Below are 25,743 nucleotides of genomic sequence, written 5' to 3' on the forward strand. Positions count from 1 at the left end.
GGTGGTGGTCGGAGGGGCCGATGGCGCAGATTGGCAGCCTCGCTTCCGTCAGTCTGCCCCAGGGCAGCTGTGGCTACAGCAGTAGCTTACCACCACCCAGTATGGTGTGAATGAAGAATGCAATGTAAAGCGTCTTTGAGTGTCCTGAAAAGCGCTGTATAAAACCAATGCATTATTATTATTTATTATTAATGTATGTGCGTTGACTTAAGTTAAAATTGGGGACAATTTTCAGAATACACACCAGTTGTTTGGGGTCGGCTTTGCAATTGGGGACAAAATTTACCGTCCCCAATTAGATTTCATTATATTTGTATTCTACAGACTCCAACATGCATTTCTATCTTAAAATCATCACTGACCCCAAAAATGTGTTTTCTTTGATTTTGTGTATGAGTGTGTGTGCCCCCCCCACCACCCCCCACTCAATCTGTGTATAATTTGGATCTGCCCCTGGTGGAAGTGTAAGGAACTACATAATACGTATGTCCCCATTTTGATGGCGAACACCAGAAAGTGTAAACTCCTGGAGGAAAAAAGAAGTACTAGCTGGTTTAGTAAATAACTATGATGTCTTTTAACTTGTCAACCAAGCAAAATGCCATTTTAGTTTCATTACAGATCTATGGTTGTTGATGTCACTCCTATTAATTTTTGCCAGTAGATATTTTTTATTGAATACATTTCCTAACAACTACCAGAATTACCCTAGGATTACTGATTTTTTTACCAAAAAACAAACAAACAAACAAACAAACAAAAACAAAAAAAACGGGCCCAGCTAAAAAGCCTTTTTTTTTTCAGGGCCTTCGGTGCCAAAACTTAGGAAGGGAGTAGGAAACCTTCTTCTGGTCAGATACCTTTTTTTTTCCCATCATTTTGAGGATTTCAGTTATTTAAAAATGAAGGAGCTGATCAGTGCAGAATGAAGTTAATCGAAGTCATGGATGGTACATTCCAAACTTTGGTAATTGAGGCAAAAAAAAATCTATGAGGCCACGATGAGCTGCGAAACGGCAACGAGGAAATCAAAACATCGTTCAGACATCTTTTACTCTTCAAAAGCTGCAGACACTTCCTCACAGAAGACAGTATGCAAAGAAGTAGAATCGGACACGATGACAGCTACATATTAGGGCCATACAGAACGAGAGGCACAAACAGGAAGTGTTTTTAAAATTTACATTAGGAATATAGATCAATACCACTGATGGAACAGTAGTTTTTAGGTAGAGATTAAGTTGATGTTTTACAATGTTATGATTGTGTACATGAATTCCATTGTGTATTTTACTGTCAAGAGTGCAGCATATTTGAATCAAAGCAAAGATACTGTAAATACCATGCTAACTGTTGAGCAAAATAGAGATATGTCATAATCATCCAGCCGAAGCTATTTCCGAAGACCACTCATCGGAAAATAATAGTGAAAATAATTAAAAATTTGTGGTTGACTATTTATCAGGTTGATGTCCAGATTCAGGTCAGCTGACAGCTCTGCTGGGCCCAGTGCCCAGACCTCCAAATATTGCTATAATATTTTAATGAATTTAAATTGAGGAGTTTGGATCCAATATTCCACTTTACTCATATGTAATGGCAAGGATGTATGTAGCTTTTTTCAGTAAATTACTCAGGTGAATAAGAGGAGATTGTTGTGGTACTCATCCTACATGTAACATGGTCTTAGTAAGTGCAGTCTTCCTCATGGTTCTCCTCAGTGTTCCTCTAACTGTCCTTTAGTTCAGCTTCCTGCATGGTCGATGATGAGGATGCTGCATATGCATCTGAATGTCCCTGGTTGAGCATTCAGCTTGCTTCGGTTCAGACGTTTCCGTGTTCTTCTCTGATATGTGAATGTCTACCAGGGCTGAGAGATGAATGACACAGATGAGCTCTGTACTTGGTTTTGATGATGTTGAGATGTGAGAATCCCCTCTCTCAACTTGCACTGCTTAAAAGCCAGTGAGAGAGTTTCAGCACCTTGCTGATGTTGGAGTAAACATCAGAGTTACTTGTGTTGACTATTTGGACAAAGTTATAAACAGAAGTGGCTCCAAAGCATTTTCCTGCCTTTTTTAAGCACATCTGTGTGCTCACAGTGGTGTCTCTGTCAATTTGAAACATGTTCTCATATTTCTGTATAATGTTGCAAACTGTAGTGTTGCCAAACTGAGAACACTCCACACACCTTTCCACTCCCTACCTCTCCAACACAGTCATGCCAAGGCCATGGGTCTAAGGTCAACCTCAACAAGACTCCCCCACGCTGAGGTCGTTGGTCCCAGCTTGGTGATATTATAGTTGACATTCTTCCTGGGCGGGATGTGTCTGACGGCGTTGTCGTCTGACCTTTGACTCCTATGCGTGAGGAGAAAATCTAGATGTGTTTTTTTTTTTTTTGTGCCGAAGTCGCTCTCCTGGCCTTGCCGGGGTTGCCGAACACCCCGGCCCACATTTTCCGCTTCATCTTGGTCCGGGCTGTCCGGAGAGGTTGGGGAGAATTCGGCACGGGAGGGAATGGCCAACTGTCGGGGCAGAGTTCGAGAGGTCAAGAGGTCAAGCACACGTTTCACTGAATAACTCTGAAACAGTTGGAGCTAGGAGGATGAGGCTTCAATATATCTCTCCTAGGGGATCCCTGACCTGCCTGTAAGATTTCCTCCCTCTAGCCCCAGCGGAACTGTTTCAGGGGGTCTTCTGAGCCCGTTCTCACAGGAAATTCCAAAAATCGCTTAACGGAGCATCTTTTGCTCACAACTTTTGAAATACTGCACCAAACAAGCTCAAAGTAGAATGGAAATAACCATATCTACACCCTATTTGTGTGTGTAAGGTGTGGTGGCTGTAGGACAAAAGGAAATAGCGAAAAAATGCAAATTTCTTCATTTTCCATTTTCATAATTTTATTAATAAATCCAAAACGGTGAGAGCTGGCTGGCTCAATCTCTCACAGCTTGTTTGTAGTGACCTCATACACCAGCGTGCCAGCTTTCAGCTCTCCAGCATCTGTAGAAATATGTAAATGGGGCTAAATGTACCATTTTAGGCTAAAAAAAAAAAGCTAAAATCAGCTGTTTACATTAATAGCACCCAAACGGTGATAGCTATCCATCTCAAACTTTCACACCTTGTTTGTCATGACCTTACACACCTTCGGGATGGGGTCAGCCCTCACCAACTTGTAGAAATACTTCAAACAGTAAAAGGGTGCTTTTATTAGCCGTTAGCTGCTAATGCCCACTTTTGACAGTGCATGGTGCTAAAACAGGGGTAACTGACGGGCTCAAAACTTAAGGGGTTGTTTGTGGTGACGTTATGAACCCCAGTGAGCCATTTCAGAGCTCTCAGACCTGGAGAGACCCCAACCTCAACCCTAATCCTGGGTATCGGGGTTTCTTGGCTAACGGTGGCGTTTTACCCACATTTCGTCAAGCAATTGACTTAGAGGGCTCGAACCAGGATTAATCGCAGGGGCATGCCCCGCCCGACCCCACCACTGGCATGCGCCAAAACTCTCTGAACGGGAACCCCAAGGGCGCTGCGGGGTCGCGTCAACCGTCCCGGGCTAACTCGGAGATGGAGCGACGCACTGCCGAGAGGGGCTGCTCGCTGGAAAGCCCTGCCTGCAACTGGAAGCCAATGAAGGGAGATGAACAGGGGAGTGACATGAGCTCTTTTGGGCTGGTTGAAGACCAGACGTGCTGCTGCATTCTGGATCATCTGAAGAAGTTTGACTGTACGTGCAGGGAGACCCGCCAGGAGAGAGTTGCAGTAGTCAGTGCGTGATATCACGAGACCCTGAACCAGAAGCTGTGTGGCCTGTTGGGTCAGGAAGGGTCTGATCTTCCTGATGTTGTCGAGGGCATAACGACAAGACCGAGAAACTGAGGCCACATGAACCTTAAAGGTCAGCTGGTCATCAATCATGACACCCAGGTTTCTGGTTGAGGTGGGGGGAAAAGTAGGCTCGAATGAAGCTGGACACTGATCTGAGGCTGGACAGATGGACAAGCTGGACAGACCATGAGTTCAGTCTTAGACAGATTTAGCTGAAGGTGGCATTCCTTCATCCAGGTGGAGATATCAGCCAGACATGCTGATATTCGAGCTGAGACTGTGGTGTCGTCAGGTGGGAAAGAGAGGAAGAGCTGAGTGTCATCAGCATAACAGTGGTAGGAGAAGCCATGGGAGCGAATCACTGCACCAAGTGAGGTGGTGTACAGAGAGAAGAGTAAGGGACCAAGCACGGACCCCTGAGGGACCCCTGTTGATGCTGCAGTCTGATCACAGGAGAATTCCTCCACGCTTTGAGATAGGAAGATAAAACTCTAGATTATGTTTCGGGGCTGCTGGTACATCCTCCGTGTTAAATTTCAGCTCCCCAGGACACCCCAGAGTGATGCTGAGGTCACAGGTCAAAGGTCAACCTCATCAGAACACCTCCACGGTGAGGCCATGGGTCCCGGCTCGGTGATTTTATAGTTTATCTCTCCCTGAGTGGGATGTGTCTGACAGCGTTGTCGTCTGACCTCTGAAGATGTTGTTTTGTGATTTTTGAACTGAAGAAATTTGTTTAAAAAAAAAAGCATTAGCCCTCATTGGTGGAGTTTTTGGGGAGGCATGAGGGCATATATAGGTTACACATGACAGCGATGGTAGAAACATATGGAGATCTCATAGAATATAAATATGAAGTATTCATGTAGATTTAACTACCAGGTAATATTATTTAAAAAAAAAAAAATTAAAAACATTATGTATCAGCAAAATTATGTAAAATGCAGCCAGGGACTGTTTTACTGCGTAGTGAATACTTTTAACTTGGATAGTTTAAGTGTTGCTTTGCTTTTATATTGTAAGCTTCTCAATGCAGAACCTTAGTTCAGTTTTACTATATTTATTATTGTCAATTTAATTTTCAAATTATTCCAGGTTTTTTTTGTTAATATGTAATAATTATATTTAAAAAAAAATCTCTTTTTTAATGTTATTTTTCTTCTTTCTCAAATATCTATATCCTCAATGTAATATCTGGTCATTAGGCTTATATTAGTTGATTAGTGTTTTTCTCCATTTTATTTTCAGCCATTCTGTCTGCCTCCACTTTAAAGATCTTGTAGATTTTTTTTTCACAGCAGCGCGCGAAACTTTAACATTGCTCCGCCCACATCTCCATTACTCGCGGGAATCCTGCCACAGTCGGACGGCGCAGTCAGACAGGACCCAGGCAAGGAGTACATGGCTGATGGTAAGTAACATGATTAGCTTTCTACTTTGCTTGATAAATGACACTGTGTCAGGCATGTGGTTTGAGGGCAAGAGGATAACAGTAAATCATGGAACTAAGGATCTGTGGCTGTGACTGATGAGCTGAACTCAGCTAGCAAACAGTATGCTAACTTCCAGAAGCTAAGCTTGCAATTGAGGTGAGGGAGGGAATGTGGCTCGTTGTCCACTATTTCAGTTTTTCTGAGAGGACAGCTTGTTCATGGAGGGCTGACTGGAACTTTTATTAGCTAAGCAAGTCACTGCAGCAAACTCAGTGTTTCCTGCAGGATTAAAGTTTGGCTGGGGTGGGGGGGGGAGGGGGGGGGGGGGGGAGTGAAATCCACGAGAGTTGCTGGGGCGGAGCGAAGCCGAGCAGTGCCTGCTGCTCACATGGAGCGTCGAAGCGGCGCAGAGTGCAGCTGCTGCTCCGCACTGTGCAACTGCTAATTGCTGACGCTAACACAACGCTATTTTTTTTTTCTTGTCCGTTGTCCGGGTGCTGCAGAATTTAGCGTGGGCGGGGTGCCCGGTCTGAAAAGGTCTGGCGGAAACCAGTATTTGATTCTGACCATCTTTAAGTTTGCAACTGGACTGAACCTGCTACCTCTTTTAATATTGTCATGCTGTGAGGAGCAATATTGGCCTGCTGGTCATGTGTGTGTCTGTGACAGCAGTGGTGCAAACATGGTGATTGCAGAATATCAATACAACACGTTTTCACATTATATTAGGAAGTGATATTAACTTAAAAACATGTTTTTATAGATAAGGTAGCATAAAACACAGCCAAGGACCATATTACTGCACAGTTAGCACTTTAAACATGGATAAGTCAGCTTCGCTTTGACTTCGTACTGAAGGTGTTTCAATGCAGGGCTTTTATGTAGTTTTATACTGTTAGTACGACGAGTTACTGGGGTGGAGCTGTCTGCAGTGGTGCACAATGTACATGTGCACTACTGCAGACAAGTGCATGATGGGCTACAATTAAGAAGTAACCCTGCAACAGGCATGCTGAATATTCAGGTTCAGCTGGAGTGAGAAGTATACAATGATAGCTTTTATTTTGAATTACTTTCTTGTACTGTTGACACAATACAGTATGCAAAAGAGGTGAGCAGCTCTGCTCAGAGGTTTCCTGCCCATAGAATCATGCTTATGCAATATCGTGATTAAGCAATATAATAATGTTCTATATTGGTGAAATAACATTTTAAGTTTGGTTTCAAATAGATGTTAATGATGCATATATTCTTCTCAGCTAAACAGATTCAGAGATGGCTGATGGTGGCTGCTGCTCAAAGGAGTCATCCAGAAGGAAGTTGCGAATCATTCCCCAACATGATGCAGAGAAATATATACAACTTCAAGCTGACAAGCCTGGTCTCAGAGAGGCATTTGTGAACTCTCACAAAGGTCAGTCTTTACCTGCCTCAAATGTTTTTCATACACATACTGTATAAAATTTGGTTTTCAAAGTAAATAATACAAATGAAAAACCTGGCTTTGAGCACTTTCTCTCCATTTCAAATAATCCTCTGATTGGGAAGCTGCATGGACTGTCTTTTTGTGAGCTTCACGTAAATATTAAGGCATCATTGCTTTTTCAACACATAGTGTGTTGGAACTTTCTAAGTTTGACATTATAAATTCTTATTCTGATGGCTGCATGCCCATATGTGTACATCTCTCAACCTCAGATGGTAAAATCTTAACTTTTTCTTTTTACACAAAAAAGGGTTGTCACAGCAGCTTCAATGTAGGGAACATGTTATACGAGGGGGGACCCAAAAGAAACTGGACTGTGGTTATAACTTTTTATTTTTTTATTTTCACATTTAATCAAAACTGTCACCTTCCCAGTCCTCTCCTTCGGCTTGAATCCAAATTATTTTGCCAGCATTTTCAGTGTCAAAAGGATCATAAGGATAACTACAGTGGAGCAACAGGAAGTTATGTACTTCATACTAGTGTAGTGGTGAAAAATGCTATATAAAATAAGTGATAAATACAATAAAGTTAACTTAATGTGCTGGTATATTCTGCAGCAGTGTGAATGTTTCAACAGGTCTCACCTACAAGCTTGCATATGAATTATCTCTAACGTGAAATGTGGTAGACTGATCTGGCAGATACAAACTTTTTTAACATGTATGCATTTATTTCCTCTTAAAGGGCGAGGTGTTTTTGCTTCAAAACCTTTTAGCAAAGGAGATTTCATCGTGGAGTACAGAGGGAAACTTCTTAGTCAAGACAGTCTTTCAGTCATTGAGACCTACAGTGAGACCCAAGCAGCGTACCTCTTTGATTTTCAGTGGAATGGGAAAATGTGGTGGTAAGTAATGTTAAGTATGACATTGTTGCAGCTATAGTTTACACGAAGGAATCATTAAATATTGGACTGTCCCAATCAACTTTTTTCCTGATCCTGATCCAAGTCACTTATTGTTGAATATCTGCTGATGCCGAGTCCTGGCCCAAAACTTCTATTTTTCCAGCAAATACAGTTGAACACTGCACATGCACAGCAGTTGAATAGTTCTACAGTACATTAAGATATTATTCCCTGCACCTAAGCTGTTCTATCAGGTTTTTCATTTATATTTTGTACCCCAGGCTCTAAAAATGACAAAATAGTTTATTTGTGTTTCAGTTTTTCCTATCTAATTACATATACAGCTAATTTTGATCCAAGCAAAAGGTGTGACCACGATCTGATCATTTTAATTTTTGTCCTTTCAATAGCCTTGATGCATCTCTGGAGGACCATTCACTTGGGAGACTAGTCAATGATGAGCACAAGAATCCAAACTGCAAAATGCGGACAGTCCAAGTGGATGGGATACCTCACCTCTGCCTATTTGCAAACAGAGATATTGTACCAGGGGAAGAACTTGCATATGATTATGGTGATTCAGATTGGCCTTGGCGCAAACAGGTATGACATCTCATCACATTACTATGATCTTGTGTAATATGAAGAGGAATGGAACAAGTCAGCCATGACTAATGTTGAACAAAAAGCTCTCATGATGCTGAAATCATGATGCACCATTCTTTCCTTGATATCTAAATCTTAAAAAATACATTTTTCATACGACAGCTTCATTTAATCTGATTACAACTTCTGGCTTTGCAAACAGATAAAAGGGCTTTAATCACCACAATGTATTTGATGGAAGTGGTGTATTAATTCTATGTTTTATTGAAACTTCAGATACCCCCCTCTCCTGTGGCCACGTCATCAGTAGATGACGACATGACCAGCAAACATTTGTCAGCGGCTCCTGTTGAGCATGTGGAGACATCCTCTTCCTGTGCTAACATGGTATGTGACTCTACAGACAATCACAGAATTCAAGTCATATTAATACAGTATGTAGTACTGTGATACAATCTCTTAAAACACCGATTCATCATTTTTGGCTTTAAGAGTCTCTTCCCACAGTGCTTAAAGTTGGACAGACAGCGCACACACAAGATGTCAAGATGTAATGCTTTAGCATACCTCAACACAGGTGGCCAAAATACCCACAATCACCTTTCTGCAGTCTTTGCCTCAAACTCATACAGCTGCATTTCATAACAGAGATAATCCATTGACACACTCAACTCGCTATCTGATCAATAGGTGTGAGTACAGACTGTAATCTAGTCTACTTCTCTTTTCCCTTCACGTAGCAGTGGTCTGTAACTGTAATGTATCTTGTCTGTAATTCTTCAGTGTGCTTTCTATAATCAGTGTATGTTTGTTGATGAAACAGTACTCATGATAGACTTGCATATTGGTGGTAAAACGTCAACTTTTACAATAGTTTCCCTAGATTTTGGTTCAGTTTGTGTGTGTCAAGTCTCGCCAATCATATGGATGGTTTTGTATTGAGGTATAGAGAGAGACGAACATAGCAATGACCCCCATTTTAGGTTCAGTTTTTGTGTGTCCACAGTTGGTGAGTGTTCTTGAATTCAACTGTAATGGAATCTGTATACAGTGGTGACATCTGGGAACGGCGATCTAACTGCAATGCAACAAATATTTTCACATTTGTTGATCTAATTCTAAGTGTCTTTATTTAACCAGTGGTAGCCAACCCTGATCCTGGAGGGTGCCTGTCTAACATGTGTCAGCTCTGTCCCTGCTCCAGCTCACTTGATTGAATTAAAGGGCAACTTCGGTTTTTTGACATCTGGACCTTATTTCTAGGTGTGTGCATGCTCATATACTCACTCAGACAAACATTGTGCAGCTCGGAGTCCTTCAGAAGTTATTTAGATCCAACCGATTTAGCCGCACTTAGCGGGGGCCACGGCAAGGAAGCTTCAGCGCGGGACATAATCTCTGGAAAGTCGCTCATTTCGGCTATATATTTTCATCCATTGCCAGTGTTATCATAAAGTCAGCTCATCTACCGTCTTCAGGTGGGTCAGCTGACAGTTTTCACTAACTGAGCCACAGTTGGCTCGGATGGGAACTTCGCGGAGCTTCTCTCCCCAGCAGAGAGGCACTTTGGCTGGGCCTCAGCTGTCACGTCACGCGGGCGTCTGACTTCCAGGGCCGAGTTGGTCCGAGTAAGGGCTGAGGTGGGTAAATGGTCCCGAGCTTGCTCCATGGAGTCTCCGGAGGTCTCCAGGCCGGCCTGGCTGCACCGCGCCGCGCTCCGCCTGGATGTCTCTCCTCACCGAGGGTCTCTGGAGGTCTCCAAGCCAGCCTGGCTGCACCGCAGCTGCTGGGTCTCTCCCCTCACCGGGAGGACCTGGAGGTCTCCAAGCCGGCCGCTGGCTTGGGGACCTCCAGAGACCCTCGGTGAGGAGAGACATCCAGGCAGAATGCGGCGGATCCCCGTGCGTGGCGCGGTGCAGCCAGGCCGGCCTGGAGACCTCCAGAGACTCCGTGGAGCAAGCTCCGGGCCGTTTACCCACCTCGGCCCCGACTCGGACCAACTTGACCCTGGAAGTCATACGCCTGCGCGACGTGACAGCTTAGGCCCAGCCAAAGTGCCTCTCTGCTGTGGAGAGGAGCTCCGCGACGTTCCCATCCGAGCTAATTGTGGCTCAGTTAGTGAAAACTGTCAGCTCGTCAGCTGAGCTGACCCACCTGAAGACGGTAGACGAGCTGACTTTATGGTAACACTGGCGATGGATGAAGAAATATAGCCGAAATGAGCGATGTTGCAGAGATTATGTCCCGCGCTGAAGCTTCCTTGCCGTGGCCCCAGCTAAGTGCGGCTAAATCGGTTGGATTTAAATAACTTCTGAAGGACTCCGAGCTGCACCATGTTTGTCTGAGTGAGTATATGAGCATGCACACACCTAGAAATAAGATCCAGATGTCAAAAAACCGAAGTTGCCCTTTAACAGGCTCATCCCTGGACTTTTCTCACTGCATGGTGAAGACAGAATCACTGGATTCAGCTGTGTTAAGCAGAGACAGAGACAAGACATGCAGGACAGGGACTCTCCAGGATCAGGGTTTGGCACCTCTGGGTTGTACAGTGTTGAAGATGCATGCTGTTGTGATTTGTAACTATTGATCAGAGTTGATGATTTCTTTTCAGATTCAGATACCCCTTTCTTCTGTGGCCACGTCATCAGTGAATGATGACATGACCAGCAAACATTTGTCAGCGGCTCCTGTTGAGCATGTGGAGACATCCTCTTCCTGTGCTAACATGGTATGTGACTCTACAGACAATCACAGAATTCAAGTCATATTAATACAGTATGTAGTACTGTGATATCATCTCTTAAAACACCGATTCATCATTTTTGGCTTTAAGAGTCTCTTCCCACAGTGCTTAAAGTTGGACAGACAGCGCACACACAAGATGTAATGCTTTAGCATACCTCAACACAGGTGGCCAAAATACCCACAATCACCTTTCTGCAGTCTTTGCCTCAAACTCATACAGCTGCATTTCATAACAGAGATAATCCATTGACACACTCAACTCACTATCTGATCAATAGGTGTGAGTACAGACTGTAATCTAGTCTACTTCTCTTTTCCCTTCACGTAGCAGTGGTCTGTAACTGTAATGTATCTTGTCTGTAATTCTTCAGTGTGCTTTCTATAATCAGTGTATGTTTGTTGATGAGACAGTACTCATGATAGACTTGCATATTGGTGGTAAAATGTCAACATTTACGATAGTTTCCCTAGATTTTGGTTCAGTCTGTGTGTGTCAAGTGTCGCCAATCATATGGATGGTTTAGTATTGAGGTTGAAATACAGATGAACCTAGCATTGTCCCCCATTTTAGGTTCAGGTTTTGTGTGTCAAGTGTCCCCAATCATGTGGATGGTTTTGTATTGAGGTTGAAAGAGAGACAAAACTAGCATTGTCCCCCATTTTAGGTTCAGGTTTTGTGTGTCGTGTCCCCAATCATGTGGATGGTTTTGTATTGAGGTTGAAAGAGAGACAAAACTAGCAATGTCCCCCATTTTAGGTTCAGGTTTTGTGTGTCCACAGTTGGTGAGCGGTCTTCAATTCAGCTGTAATGGAATCTGTTACAATTGTTAGAAAACACAACAGCATGCATCTTCAACACTGTACATCCCAGAGGTGCTAAACCCTGTTTCTGGAGAGTCCCTGTCCTGCATATCTTGTCTTTGTGTCTGCTTAACACAACTTACTTTGTGGATTTTTTTATTTCAGATTCAGATACCCCCTTCTTCTGTGGCCACGGCGTTCATGGATGACGACATGACCAGCAAACATTTGTCAGCGGCTCCTGTTGAGCATGTGGAGACATCCTCTTCCTGTGCTAACATGGTATGTGACTCTACAGACAATCACAGAATTCAAGTCATATTAATACAGTATGTAGTACTGTGATACCATCTCTTAAAACACCGATTCATCATTTTTGGCTTTAAGAGTCTCATCCCACAGTGCTTAAAGTTGGACAGACAGCGCACACACAAGATGTAATGCTTTAGCATACCTCAACACAGGTGGCCAAAATACCCACAATCACCTTTCTGCAGTCTTTGCCTCAAACTCATACAGCTGCATTTCATAACAGAGATAATCCATTGACACACTCAACTCACTATCTGATCAATAGGTGTGAGTACAGACTGTAATCTAGTCTACTTCTCTTTTCCCTTCACGTAGCAGTGGTCTGTAACTGTAATGTATCTTGTCTGTAATTCTTCAGTGTGCTTTCTATAATCAGTGTATGTTTGTTGATGAGACAGTACTCATGATAGACTTGCATATTGGTGGTAAAATGTCAACTTTTATGATAGTTTCCCTAGATTTTGGTTCAGTCTGTGTGTGTCAAGTGTCGCCAATCATATGGATGGTTTAGTATTGAGGTTGAAATACAGACGAACCTAGCATTGTCCCCCATTTTAGGTTCAGGTTTTGTGTGTCGTGTCCCCAATCATGTGGATGGTTTTGTATTGAGATTGAAAGAGAGACAAAACTAGCATTGTCCCCCATTTTAGGTTCAGGTTTTGTGTATCAAGTGTCCCCAATCATGTGGATGGTTTAGTATTGAGGTTGAAATACAGACGAACCTAGCGTTGTCCCCCATTTTAGGTTCAGGTTTTGTGTGTCAAGTGTCCCCAATCATGCGGATGGTTTTGCATTGAGGTTGAAAGAGAGACAAAACTAGCAATGTCCCCCATTTTAGGTTCAGGTTTTGTGTGTCCACAGTTGGTGAGCGGTCTTCAATGTAGCTGTAATGGAATCTGTTACAATTGTTAGAAAACACAACAGCATGCATCTTCAACACTGTACATCCCAGAGGTGCCAAACCCTGTTTCTGGAGAGTCCCTGTCCTGCATGTCTTGTCTTTGTGTCTGCTTAACACAACTTACTTTGTGGATTTTTTTATTTCAGATTCAGATACCCCCTTCTTCTGTGGCCACGGCGTTCATGGATGACGACATGACCAGCAAACATTTGTCAGCGGCTCCTGTTGAGCATGTGGAGACATCCTCTTCCTGTGCTAACATGGTATGTGACTCTACAGACAATCACAGAATTCAAGTCATATTAATACAGTATGTAGTACTGTGATACCATCTCTTAAAACACTGATTCATCATTTTTGGCTTTAAGAGTCTCTTCCCACAGTGCATAAAGTTGGACAGACAGCGCACACACAAGATGTAATGCTTTAGCATACCTCAACACAGGTGGCCAAAATACCCACAATCACCTTTCTGCAGTCTTTGCCTCAAACTCATACAGCTGCATTTCATAACAGAGATAATCCATTGACACACTCAACTCACTATCTGATCAATAGGTGTGAGTACAGACTGTAATCTAGTCTACTTCTCTTTTCCCTTCACGTAGCAGTGGTCTGTAACTGTAATGTATCTTGTCTGTAATTCTTCAGTGTGCTTTCTATAATCAGTGTATGTTTGTTGATGAGACAGTACTCATGATAGACTTGCATATTGGTGGTAAAATGTCAACATTTACGATAGTTTCCCTAGATTTTGGTTCAGTCTGTGTGTGTCAAGTGTCGCCAATTATATGGATGGTTTAGTATTGAGGTTGAAATACAGATGAACCTAGCATTGTCCCCCATTTTAGGTTCAGGTTTTGTGTGTCGTGTCCCCAATCATGTGGATGGTTTTGTATTGAGGTTGAAAGAGAGACAAAACTAGCATTGTCCCCCATTTTAGGTTCAGGTTTTGTGTGTCGTGTCCCCAATCATGTGGATGGTTTTGTATTGAGGTTGAAAGAGAGACAAAACTAGCATTGTCCCCCATTTTAGGTTCAGGTTTTGTGTATCAAGTGTCCCCAATCATGTGGATGGTTTAGTATTGAGGTTGAAATACAGACGAACCTAGCGTTGTCCCCCATTTTAGGTTCAGGTTTTGTGTGTCAAGTGTCCCCAATCATGCAGATGGTTTTGCATTGAGGTTGAAAGAGAGACAAAACTAGCAATGTCCCCCATTTTAGGTTCAGGTTTTGTGTGTCCACAGTTGGTGAGCGGTCTTCAATTTAGCTGTAATGGAATCTGTTACAATTGTTAGAAAACACAACAGCATGCATCTTCAACACTGTACATCCCAGAGGTGCCAAACCCTGTTTCTGGAGAGTCCCTGTCCTGCATGTCTTGTCTTTGTGTCTTCTTAACACAACTTACTTTGTGGATTTTTTTATTTCAGATTCAGATACCCCCTTCTTCTGTGGCCACGGCGTTCATGGATGACGACATGACCAGCAAACATTTGTCAGCGGCTCCTGTTGAGCATGTGGAGACATCCTCTTCCTGTGCTAACATGGTATGTGACTCTACAGACAATCACAGAATTCAAGTCATATTAATACAGTATGTAGTACTGTGATACCATCTCTTAAAACACTGATTCATCATTTTTGGCTTTAAGAGTCTCTTCCCACAGTGCTTAAAGTTGGACAGACAGCGCACACACAAGATGTAATGCTTTAGCATACCTCAACACAGGTGGCCAAAATACCCACAATCACCTTTCTGCAGTCTTTGCCTCAAACTCATACAGCTGCATTTCATAACAGAGATAATCCATTGACACACTCAACTCACTATCTGATCAATAGGTGTGAGTACAGACTGTAATCTAGTCTACTTCTCTTTTCCCTTCACGTAGCAGTGGTCTGTAACTGTAATGTATCTTGTCTGTAATTCTTCAGTGTGCTTTCAATAATCAGTGTATGTTTGTTGATGAGACAGTACTCATGATAGACTTGCATATTGGTGGTAAAATGTCAACTTTTATGATAGTTTCCCTAGATTTTGGTTCAGTCTGTGTGTGTCAAGTGTCGCCAATCATATGGATGGTTTAGTATTGAGGTTGAAATACAGACGAACCTAGCATTGTCCCCCATTTTAGGTTCAGGTTTTGTGTGTCGTGTCCCCAATCATGTGGATGGTTTTGTATTGAGATTGAAAGAGAGACAAAACTAGCATTGTCCCCCATTTTAGGTTCAGGTTTTGTGTATCAAGTGTCCCCAATCATGTGGATGGTTTAGTATTGAGGTTGAAATACAGACGAACCTAGCGTTGTCCCCCATTTTAGGTTCAGGTTTTGTGTGTCAAGTGTCCCCAATCATGCGGATGGTTTTGCATTGAGGTTGAAAGAGAGACAAAACTAGCAATGTCCCCCATTTTAGGTTCAGGTTTTGTGTGTCCACAGTTGGTGAGCGGTCTTCAATGTAGCTGTAATGGAATCTGTTACAATTGTTAGAAAACACAACAGCATGCATCTTCAACACTGTACATCCCAGAGGTGCCAAACCCTGTTTCTGGAGAGTCCCTGTCCTGCATGTCTTGTCTTTGTGTCTGCTTAACACAACTTACTTTGTGGATTTTTTATTTCAGATTCAGATACCCCCTTCTTCTGTGGCCACGGCGTTCATGGATGACGACATGACCAGCAAACATTTGTCAGCGGCTCCTGTTGAGCATGTGGAGACATCCTCTTCCTGTGCTAACATGGTATGTGACTCTACAGACAATCACAGAATTCAAGTCATATTAATACAGTATGTAGTACTGTGATACCATCTCTTAAAACACTGATTCATCATTTTTGGCTTTAAGAGTCTCTTCCCACAGTGCATAAAGTTGGACAGACAGCGCACACACAAGATGTAATGCTTTAGCATACCTCAACACAGGTGGCCAAAATACCCACAATCACCTTTCTGCAGTCTTTGCCTCAAACTCATACAGCTGCATTTCATAACAGAGATAATCCATTGACACACTCAACTCACTATCTGATCAATAGGTGTGAGTACAGACTGTAATCTAGTCTACTTCTCTTTTCCCTTCACGTAGCAGTGGTCTGTAACTGTAATGTATCTTGTCTGTAATTCTTCAGTGTGCTTTCTATAATCAGTGTATGTTTGTTGATGAGACAGTACTCATGATAGACTTGCATATTGGTGGTAAAATGTCAACATTTACGATAGTTTCCCTAGATTTTGGTTCAGTCTGTGTGTGTCAAGTGTCGCCAATTATATGGATGGTTTAGTATTGAGGTTGAAATACAGATGAACCTAGCATTGTCCCCCATTTTAGGTTCAGGTTTTGTGTGTCGTGTCCCCAATCATGTGGATGGTTTTGTATTGAGGTTGAAAGAGAGACAAAACTAGCATTGTCCCCCATTTTAGGTTCAGGTTTTGTGTGTCGTGTCCCCAATCATGTGGATGGTTTTGTATTGAGGTTGAAAGAGAGACAAAACTAGCATTGTCCCCCATTTTAGGTTCAGGTTTTGTGTATCAAGTGTCCCCAATCATGTGGATGGTTTAGTATTGAGGTTGAAATACAGACGAACCTAGCGTTGTCCCCCATTTTAGGTTCAGGTTTTGTGTGTCAAGTGTCCCCAATCATGCAGATGGTTTTGCATTGAGGTTGAAAGAGAGACAAAACTAGCAATGTCCCCCATTTTAGGTTCAGGTTTTGTGTGTCCACAGTTGGTGAGCGGTCTTCAATTTAGCTGTAATGGAATCTGTTACAATTGTTAGAAAACACAACAGCATGCATCTTCAACACTGTACATCCCAGAGGTGCCAAACCCTGTTTCTGGAGAGTCCCTGTCCTGCATGTCTTGTCTTTGTGTCTGCTTAACACAACTTACTTTGTGGATTTTTTTTTTTTCAGATTCAGATACCCCCTTCTTCTGTGGCCACGGCGTTCATGGATGACGACATGACCAGCAAACATTTGTCAGCGGCTCCTGTTGAGCATGTGGAGACATCCTCTTCCTGTGCTAACATGGTATGTGACTCTACAGACAATCACAGAATTCAAGTCATATTAATACAGTATGTAGTACTGTGATACCATCTCTTAAAACACCGATTCATCATTTTTGGCTTTAAGAGTCTCATCCCACAGTGCTTAAAGTTGGACAGACAGCGCACACACAAGATGTAATGCTTTAGCATACCTCAACACAGGTGGCCAAAATACCCACAATCACCTTTCTGCAGTCTTTGCCTCAAACTCATACAGCTGCATTTCATAACAGAGATAATCCATTGACACACTCAACTCACTATCTGATCAATAGGTGTGAGTACAGACTGTAATCTAGTCTACTTCTCTTTTCCCTTCACGTAGCAGTGGTCTGTAACTGTAATGTATCTTGTCTGTAATTCTTCAGTGTGCTTTCTATAATCAGTGTATGTTTGTTGATGAGACAGTACTCATGATAGACTTGCATATTGGTGGTAAAATGTCAACATTTACGATAGTTTCCCTAGATTTTGGTTCAGTCTGTGTGTGTCAAGTGTCGCCAATTATATGGATGGTTTAGTATTGAGGTTGAAATACAGACGAACCTAGCATTGTCCCCCATTTTAGGTTCAGGTTTTGTGTGTCAAGTGTCCCCAATCATGTGGATGGTTTTGTATTGAGGTTGAAAGAGAGACAAAACTAGCATTGTCCCCCATTTTAGGTTCAGGTTTTGTGTGTCAAGTGTCCCCAATCATGTGGATGGTTTTGTATTGTGGTTGAAAGAGAGACAAAACTAGCAATGTCCCCCATTTTAGGTTCAGGTTTTGTGTGTCCACAGTTGGTGAGCGGTCTTCAATTTAGCTGTAATGGAATCTGGTACAATTGTTAGAAAACACAACAGCATGCATCTTCAACACTGTACATCCCAGAGGTGCCAAACCCTGTTTCTGGAGAGTCCCTGTCCTGCATGTCTTGTCTTTGTGTCTGCTTAACCCAACTTACTTTGTTGATTTTTTTTGTTTCAGCTTCAGATACCCCCCTCTCCTGTGGCAACGTCAGTCATGGATGACTGCATGACCAGCAAACATTTGTCAGCGGTTCCTGTCGAGCATGTGGAGACATCCTCTTCCTGGGTTAACAAGGTATGTGACTCTACAAACAAGACAGTTCAAGTAATATTTATATTCGGTACTGTGATACCATGTTTTAGTTTTGACTTTAAAACTGTCGTCCCACAGCACAAAGCTTGTTTCAAAGATGACATCTTGTGTCATGGCCACACAGCTGTGGTCTTCAATGACTATTCTTTTCTTTATTATTACCTCCGCCAGGAGGTTATGGAATCACGTCGGTTTGTTGGTTTGTTGGTTGGTTGGTTTGTTCGCAGCATTAAGGAAAAAGTAATGGACAGATTGCAATGACACTTTGTGTAAAGGTGGGTCTTGGGCTAACTTGGAATCCATTGTTTTGGTGATGATCCGGATCACTGTCTGGATCCAAGAATTTTTTAAAGGATTCTTTATCATTGAGAGATAGGGAGGTCTTTCACATAGTTCGCTGGCCAGGCCCGCCGACAGGGGGCCTATGCGGCACGCACGCGCCGCGGGGCAAGGGGGGCTGCGGCGACGGAGGCATGCACCCGCACACCAGGGGAGAGAACCGTCAGTTCGGGGTGGGTGCATCTGCTCGAGGGCCCGGGGTAATGCGTGCGTACCTGTGTTCGTGCATGCGTGTCTATGCGTGCACGTGCATGTGTTGGAATCCTCTCACGGGCTGGATTGGATGGTTCGGTGGGCCGGATCCGGCCCGCGGGCCGCCATTTGGCAATCCCTTACATATGTTGTTCTTATTGTTGTTGGTGACTGATTTGAGCTGTGTCGGAGGTCTGTGCTGTCTGAGTGCCAAATTCTAGTTTCTTATTATAGACATCTGTAACCCGTTTGTTGTTCAATTGTTATTTTCCAGTTTGTATAATTGTAAGGACAATATTTTAGGTGTATCTACTGATATCCTCAATTTGGTTGACATTGTGAGCTTGCCTATATCAAAATAATACATGTTTATGTAAGATAAATTTTATAAACCAGAACATACCATTTAAACCAGTGTAGATTTGAATTTCCATGTTAAAGTAACTCTTTTTTCTTTTAATTTTTATCTTTCTCAGGCATTCAAATCCAGGATTGCTAAACTGAAACTGCACCATGACCAATGTTTGAAACGTTACATGTCTTCAGAGGAAAAACGCGGTGCAATTGAAAGTCAGCGTACTCTCCTCTTGCATCAGTTTCCACACCTTGATAAGCAGCTCCAACAGTTGGATAATGTGAGTATAATTCATAGTGATCAAATGTTATGTCTCAACACTTGGATTGGTCATTTTATGTTATTCAATGCAAATGATAACATTCTGTACCTGAGGTACTGGTCATCTGGATGTCAGCAGAAGAATTTTATATTGTGAACGTATCTGAACTGCCAGCCAGTGCAGTGCTATGGTGTAAAGGCCAGATGCTGCTCCCATGAGGAGATCATTTGCGATTTTGACAAGGGCTGTTTCTGTACTTTTTTGAGTAGAGACTGCAATAACTTGAAGAGGTTTTGTGAATCAGTGTAGAACTGAGTTTGCAGTTGTCCTTTCTCATATTTAACAGATGAATGAGAGGTTGGGAATGGGCTGGTGGTGATTGAGGTTTTCTGGATCTGAACCAAGTTTGCGATGGAAAGTGATGCAGTAATGCATGAAGTTTTTAGCGATTGTTGGATAGTAGCAGTGAACACGCTGAAATGAGGTATGATTGTAAAACTTCCAAGTAATCCTTTATACCTCCACTTTCCGCTTTCTTTAGGACCAACAAGTTGGCTCAAGTGAATCAACTGATCACAGCAGTCACACAGATGGCAGTGATGTTGATTATATACCTGACACTGAGGGAACTGGCTCTGATTCCGATGACAGCATTCCTTTGTCCACCCAAAGCACACCATTGAATTCAAAATTTCCTCTGTTATCATCAACAATATGGGACAGTCTAAGGAAAAAGAGTACGACCATTCGACATGTGAAAAAGCGATGCACAGTTAGCCCAGAGAAAGAAAGCAGCTCGAAAATCAGTTCAAGGAAGAAGAAGAGGCGATTCAGCCCAGAGAAGGAAAGCAACTTGATATTCAGCCCAGAGGAGGAAAGCAGCTCGACATTCAGCCCAGAGAGGGAAAGCAGCTCGACATTCAGCTCAAAGAAGAAGAAGAGGCGATTCAGCCCAGAGAAGGAAAGCAGCTTGAAAATCAGTTCAAAAAAGAAGAGGCAATTCATCCCAGAGAAGGAAAGCAACTTGACATTCAGCCCAGAGAAGGACAGCAGCTCGACATTCAGCCCAGAGAAGGACAGCAGCTCGACATTCAGCCCAGAGAGGGAAAGCAGCTCGCAAATCAGTTCAAAAAAGAAGAGGCGATTCATCCCAGAGAAGGAAAGCAGCTCGACATTCAGCCCAGAAAAGGAAAGCAGCTCAACATTCAGCTCAAAGAAGAAGAGGCGATTCAGCCCAGAGAAGGAAAGCAGCTTGAAAATCAGTTCAAAAAAGAAGAGGCGATTCATCCCAGAGAAGGAAAGCAGCTCGACATTCAGCCCAGTGAAGGACAGCAGCTCGACATTCAGCCCAGAGAAGGAAAGCAGCTCGACATTCAGCTCAAAGAAGAAGAAGAGACGATCAATATTCAGTCCGTCGAAACATAGCAGCTCAACCTTCAGCTCAGAAACGGAAAGCAGCTCAGCAGTCAGCCCAGTGAAGGAAAGGTCGATTCATGTGGCGTCTACCTCAAATACTGGAAGACGTAGAGTGTATGACAAAAGGAACTATTGCATTTATTGCTCCAAGGCAACATCAAAAATTGCTCGACATCTTCAGACTGTCCATGCTGACAAAGCAGACGTTGCAAAAGCATTTTACTACCCAAAACAATCCAAAGAAAGACAAGTTCGGCTCACCATTCTACGCAACAGAGGAAACTTTGCCCATAATATAAATGTGGTTAGAAATGGAACTGGATATCTTGCTGCACGTTACCGTACGCAGAAGAAAAGAAATGGTACAGATTTTATTCATTGTGCTCACTGCCAAGGTCTTTACTCAAAAAAAACATTGTGGAAACATGTCAAAGTGTGTCCTGAGAAGACCAGAGAGGATGCACCCCAAGTTGGAAGAAAGAGAGTCCGATCCCTATGTGCTCTTACCACACCCGTCAGTCTTGAGGTTAGTGATGGACTCCAGAAAATTCTCACTCACATGAACTATGATGACGTGTCACAAGTTGTCCAGAATGAAAAATGTATCCTCCAACTGGGACAATACATGTTCAACAAACTAAAGAACAAAGGAAACAACAATGATGACTACATCAGGCAAAAGATGAGAGAAGTGGGAAGACTGCTCTTTGTAGCTCAAAAGATTACCCCTCTGAAGAAGATGGAAGAGTTCTTCATCCCCAAAAACTTTCCTCATGTGATTCGTGCAGTGAAAGAGGCAGCGGGATACAATGCTGAAACCAATACATATTGCACTCCATCCTTAGCCCTCAAGCTTGGCCACAGTCTCAAGAAAATTTCTAGTATTGTTGAGAGCAATGCTATGATGCTTGATGATCACACCACTGCAGACCATGCTAAAAGTTACAGGGCTATACACGACACCAGATGGGAAGAGTTCATCTCCTCAGGAGCACTGAATACTCTTAAAGAGGCCAAGTGGAATGTGCCACCGGTGTTACCATTCACTGAAGATGTGAAACAACTGAATTTTCACATGGAAAATGACCAATTACTTTTGGAGAGGATGCTAAGGATCTCCCCTACTCCAGAAAACTATGCCGCCCTGGCTAAAGTAACGCTTGCTTTAGCCATCACATTCAACAGGAGAAGAGCAGGAGAGGTATCTCGCATGTCACTGGCTGCTTTTCGGTCCCGGAACAAATCAGTGTTGCATGAAGACGTGGCTGAATGTCTGACAACATTTGAGAGGAAGATGTGTGACTTTTTCGCGAGGGTGGAGATCCGAGGGAAACGTGGGAGAATGGTCCCTGTCCTTCTGAAACCATCAATGGTATCTGCAATGGAGCTGCTTGCTGAGAAAAGGGAGAGCTGTGGTGTACTCCGTGAGAATTTATTCATGTTTGGGAGACCAGAAGCTTTGTCAGCCTACAGAGGGGGAGAATGTCTTCAGAAATATGCCAAACTCTGTGGTGCCAAACATCCTGAAGCACTGACCTCAACGAAGCTCAGAAAACATATTGCAACAATGTCACAGATCTTGAACCTTGATGAAAATGAGTGTGACCAACTTGCTGACTTCTTAGGCCATGACATTCGGATACACAGACAGTACTACCGTCTGCCTCAAGGAACTCTGCAGCTCGCTCGGATGAGCAAAGTGCTGCTGGCTATGGAGAAGGGCACTGTGTCGCAGTACAAAGGGATGAAGCTGGACGACATTGAAATCGACCCTGAAGGTTGGTTAATACTTTGGTTTTAATATAGGAGTTGGTGGCAATTGCCAAAATATGTTTATCTTTTGAAACATTGCCTCTTACACTCTAGGGTTACTCAACTCTGGTCCTCAGGATCTGGTGAACAGCATGTTTTAGCTCTTTCCCTGCTTCAGCACACCTCAAGCTAAAGTTGATGTTTTCATTAACCTTGCAAAGAAGCCCAGAATCAAAACCTTATTTTAATCAGGAGCGTTGCAATTGGGAGAGACCTGAAACAAGCAGGATTTTGGCCCTTGAGTACCAGAGTTGAGAAGCCCTGCTTTATGAAAACTCGATCATGTTGCTGCGTTTGTAAAACTGAATTTTTCCTTTAAGATTCAGTTATTCTGCCCATTTAATTTAGCTTTTCTTTTTTTCCATTGGTCCTGTGCTTCCTCAGAGAAAGTACCACACTCGCATGAAGAAGAGGATGATTCAAGTGATGAAGAGGGGCTTAGTAGCACTGACATGGAGCACACAAATCCTGGCTTCGATGTATCATCTTCAGAACCAGCACCTGCTACTCCTCCCACACAAGGTGAACAGTTACATCACACAGCCATCAAAACACAATAATTCATGGTGTTGTTTCTGTCCAAAATATTGTACTTGTTCTTGATTAGCCATGGAGGTTGGGCCAGGTCCTGAATGACCTTACAAAGCTAACCTCCATACACTAGCCAAGATTAGCATATATTAGACATAGTTCGTTCTTATCTTTAGAATGTTTACTGATTTTGTTTTTAAAATTCTTAAGAGCCTGTCACAGTGTTGGCTATAATGGCAGAAGCGTGCGAGCGCGATCTCCTCTTCTCCGGGCGTGCACGGCTCTGTTTACAGTTTCTGCGATCGGCCTCGTTCATAAAGCTTATTTTCCAAAACAGTTACAGTTTCATTATGTCAGACTCGCCATCGGTAAGTACTGGCTGGAACAGAAGCTCACGGCTGCATAAACACTCTGAATGCGCAAAAGGGAGAAGCTTATTGGGAGCGAGCACGTAGAACGGCCTTACGAAACCAGCTCGTCAGAATGATTAACAGACCCACCAGTTATTTTGATGATCCACCCGGAACTGAAAGCAAATAGAACATCCTATATTACACCTTTAACAGTATTTATTGATCATAACACCTTGTGTTGTCCAGTCAAATGTAGGTGTTTTAAGCTTGAATTGCTAAAAGTTGCAAATCAAGCACTAGAGTCTTATAATATGGATGATACCTTCTTATGTGCACATGGCTCACAAACTACTGACATATAAGGCTGCATTTTCTTCCTTTCTTCTCAGAACCAGCAAGAAAATCCAGACGCAAATGGGAAGCAGAAGAAGTGAACGCGGTTGAGAGACACCTGATGAAGTTCATTGAAACTTTCACTGTTCCAGCAAAACACAACTGCATGATCTGTTTGAAAAGTGAACCACTGGCCTTAAAAAAACGGACATGGACAGATGTCAAAAATTATGTGCGAAATAGAATCACAGCTTTGAAGAGACAGACAAGCATCTAGAGAGACTTTTTTTTTTGTCCTCGATGCCTGTCGGCTAAAAGTTTGACAGAGTCAAACATAAAAAATGGTTTAAATTGATTAGACAGCAAAGCAATTTGAAAAGAGTTCAAATGTTATAAAGTGAACAGCAAAATTTTTTGAAAAGAGTTCAACTGAGATGACTTGAAATAATAGAAAAGCAAGCTTGAAAAGATTTTTTTTTTTTTTTTTGAGAGCAATTATGCATCAAATAATTGTTGACTGGAGGTGTTGTGATGTTGTGCTCCTTTTTCCAGAATGTAATCGTTCCTTTTGCCAAACAAAAGTCAGTAATACATTGCATTTTCTTCAAACTTTGCTCCCTGTGCTGTGTGATTGTGTGAATTGCTCAAGTTAAATAATTGGGAGCTCACAAGCCAGAAGATTTGAATATCACTGAGGTGGGATAGTACAGAAACCAGTCCTTCAGTCTGGAGCGGTACAGAACTCTTATCGATAAAAACAGTTTATTCACAGCTTGGTGTGATTTAGACAGAGAAATGATTGACTCGTTAGCCCAGATCAAAGATCATAATCGACGTTTCAAGCTGTAAACGTCACTGGTGAGCATATTTTACACTTTTGCGAGGTTGTCTTGACTGTGATTTAAAGAGCATAAAGCAGTTTCCTGCTCTGAAATTTTGCTTTGTGCCGCAGTGGTGATATAACTTGCAGCTTGATGGTTTGGATTTGTAATTGGTTGCGGTAAAACAGGGTTATAAGCCACTTCTGAGAACTAAAACGCTGTCACTGGTAATGCAACTTAAACTTACGTTAATGCCCTTGTTGCATTAACGTGTGCTGATGATCTGATTAATGAGGTACTTTGAGTTAAGATTCACTGATGAAATCTTTGCATGTTAGTGTGCATTGTGCCCCACCAGACTTCCTGTGCTTGAGATGCCACTGGCAATTTGTAACTTTTAAGATAAGTAATGAATGGAGACTCAAGAGTTTATTAATCTCTTTATTAGGATATCCCAGGAAAAGTTTAAACAGAACATACTTTTTGGTAACCCAAACTGCAAACACTTCATATATGGAACAGAATAAGGGGTAGAAGATTCTTAAGTTGCTGAAACCATTCTTGTTTGAAATAGGATCCCAAAGGTGATCTCCGTCAGACTTTGTGTATAACCTAAGTCCCCAATTATAACATAAATAATATTTGTCCCCAGAGTCCAGGTTTAAAATCACAGTGGACAAAATAAGCTTTAATTGAATATATCAAGTGATCCTGGTAATGTGGACATCCTCCACCCTTTGAAAATGTTTTCAGCTTCTCTCTAACCCATTCAGAAAGTGGTGCTCCCTAAAGTGGGGTGTTCTGTCATGCGACCCCAGAGGTGGCCTAAGTAGGTATAGGTGTGTGTGTGTGTGTGTGTGTGTGTGTGTGTATACATATATGTATATATATATATATATATATATATATATATATAACAATTCAATATAATGATGGCCAGAATGATGCATGCATAATATGAATTACAATTAAATTTAGTAAAAATCCTTCAACCAATTCTTTCAATAAAAACCTCAGTCAGCCTGAACAGTTTCTGAGTTCCTTTGGTTGTATTTGTGTCTGTGTGTCCTCAGTGTCTAATATTTACAACAAACTTGAGTAGAAGTTTTAAAATGATTGATTTATGATCACTTTTATGGTGAAACATGTCATTCCATTATGTGCTGTCGTGTCATGTATTTCAGGTCTATAATGTGTGTTTCTAT

General features: G+C 42.4%; 1 protein-coding gene across 2 annotated transcripts; it reads left to right on the plus strand.

The window, feature by feature from the left end:
• The first annotated feature begins 5,137 nt into the window (after positions 1 to 5,137).
• LOC115385360 (uncharacterized) lies at positions 5,138 to 25,480 on the plus strand. 2 transcript variants are annotated; one of them, XM_030087343.1, is made up of 16 exons: positions 5,138 to 5,251; positions 6,533 to 6,687; positions 7,447 to 7,606; positions 8,017 to 8,209; positions 8,489 to 8,599; positions 10,827 to 10,943; positions 11,927 to 12,043; positions 13,121 to 13,237; positions 14,407 to 14,523; positions 15,600 to 15,716; positions 16,887 to 17,003; positions 17,990 to 18,106; positions 19,132 to 19,290; positions 19,814 to 22,466; positions 22,885 to 23,022; positions 23,774 to 25,480. In XM_030087343.1, the coding sequence occupies exons 2-16, from the start codon at positions 6,549 to 6,551 to the stop codon at positions 23,992 to 23,994; spliced, it is 4,593 nt and encodes a 1,530-aa protein (XP_029943203.1). In that variant the 5' UTR covers positions 5,138 to 5,251; positions 6,533 to 6,548; the 3' UTR covers positions 23,995 to 25,480. The 2 variants fall into 2 exon arrangements, with proteins under 2 accessions (XP_029943203.1, XP_029943204.1); XM_030087344.1 differs by lacking the exons at positions 5,138 to 5,251; positions 10,827 to 10,943 and having other exon boundaries at positions 5,758 to 6,687.
• Positions 25,481 to 25,743: the final 263 nt, after the last annotated feature.

This window comes from Salarias fasciatus, unplaced genomic scaffold (assembly GCF_902148845.1).
Source record: "Salarias fasciatus unplaced genomic scaffold, fSalaFa1.1, whole genome shotgun sequence".
Classification (NCBI taxonomy): Eukaryota; Metazoa; Chordata; class Actinopteri; order Blenniiformes; family Blenniidae; genus Salarias; species Salarias fasciatus.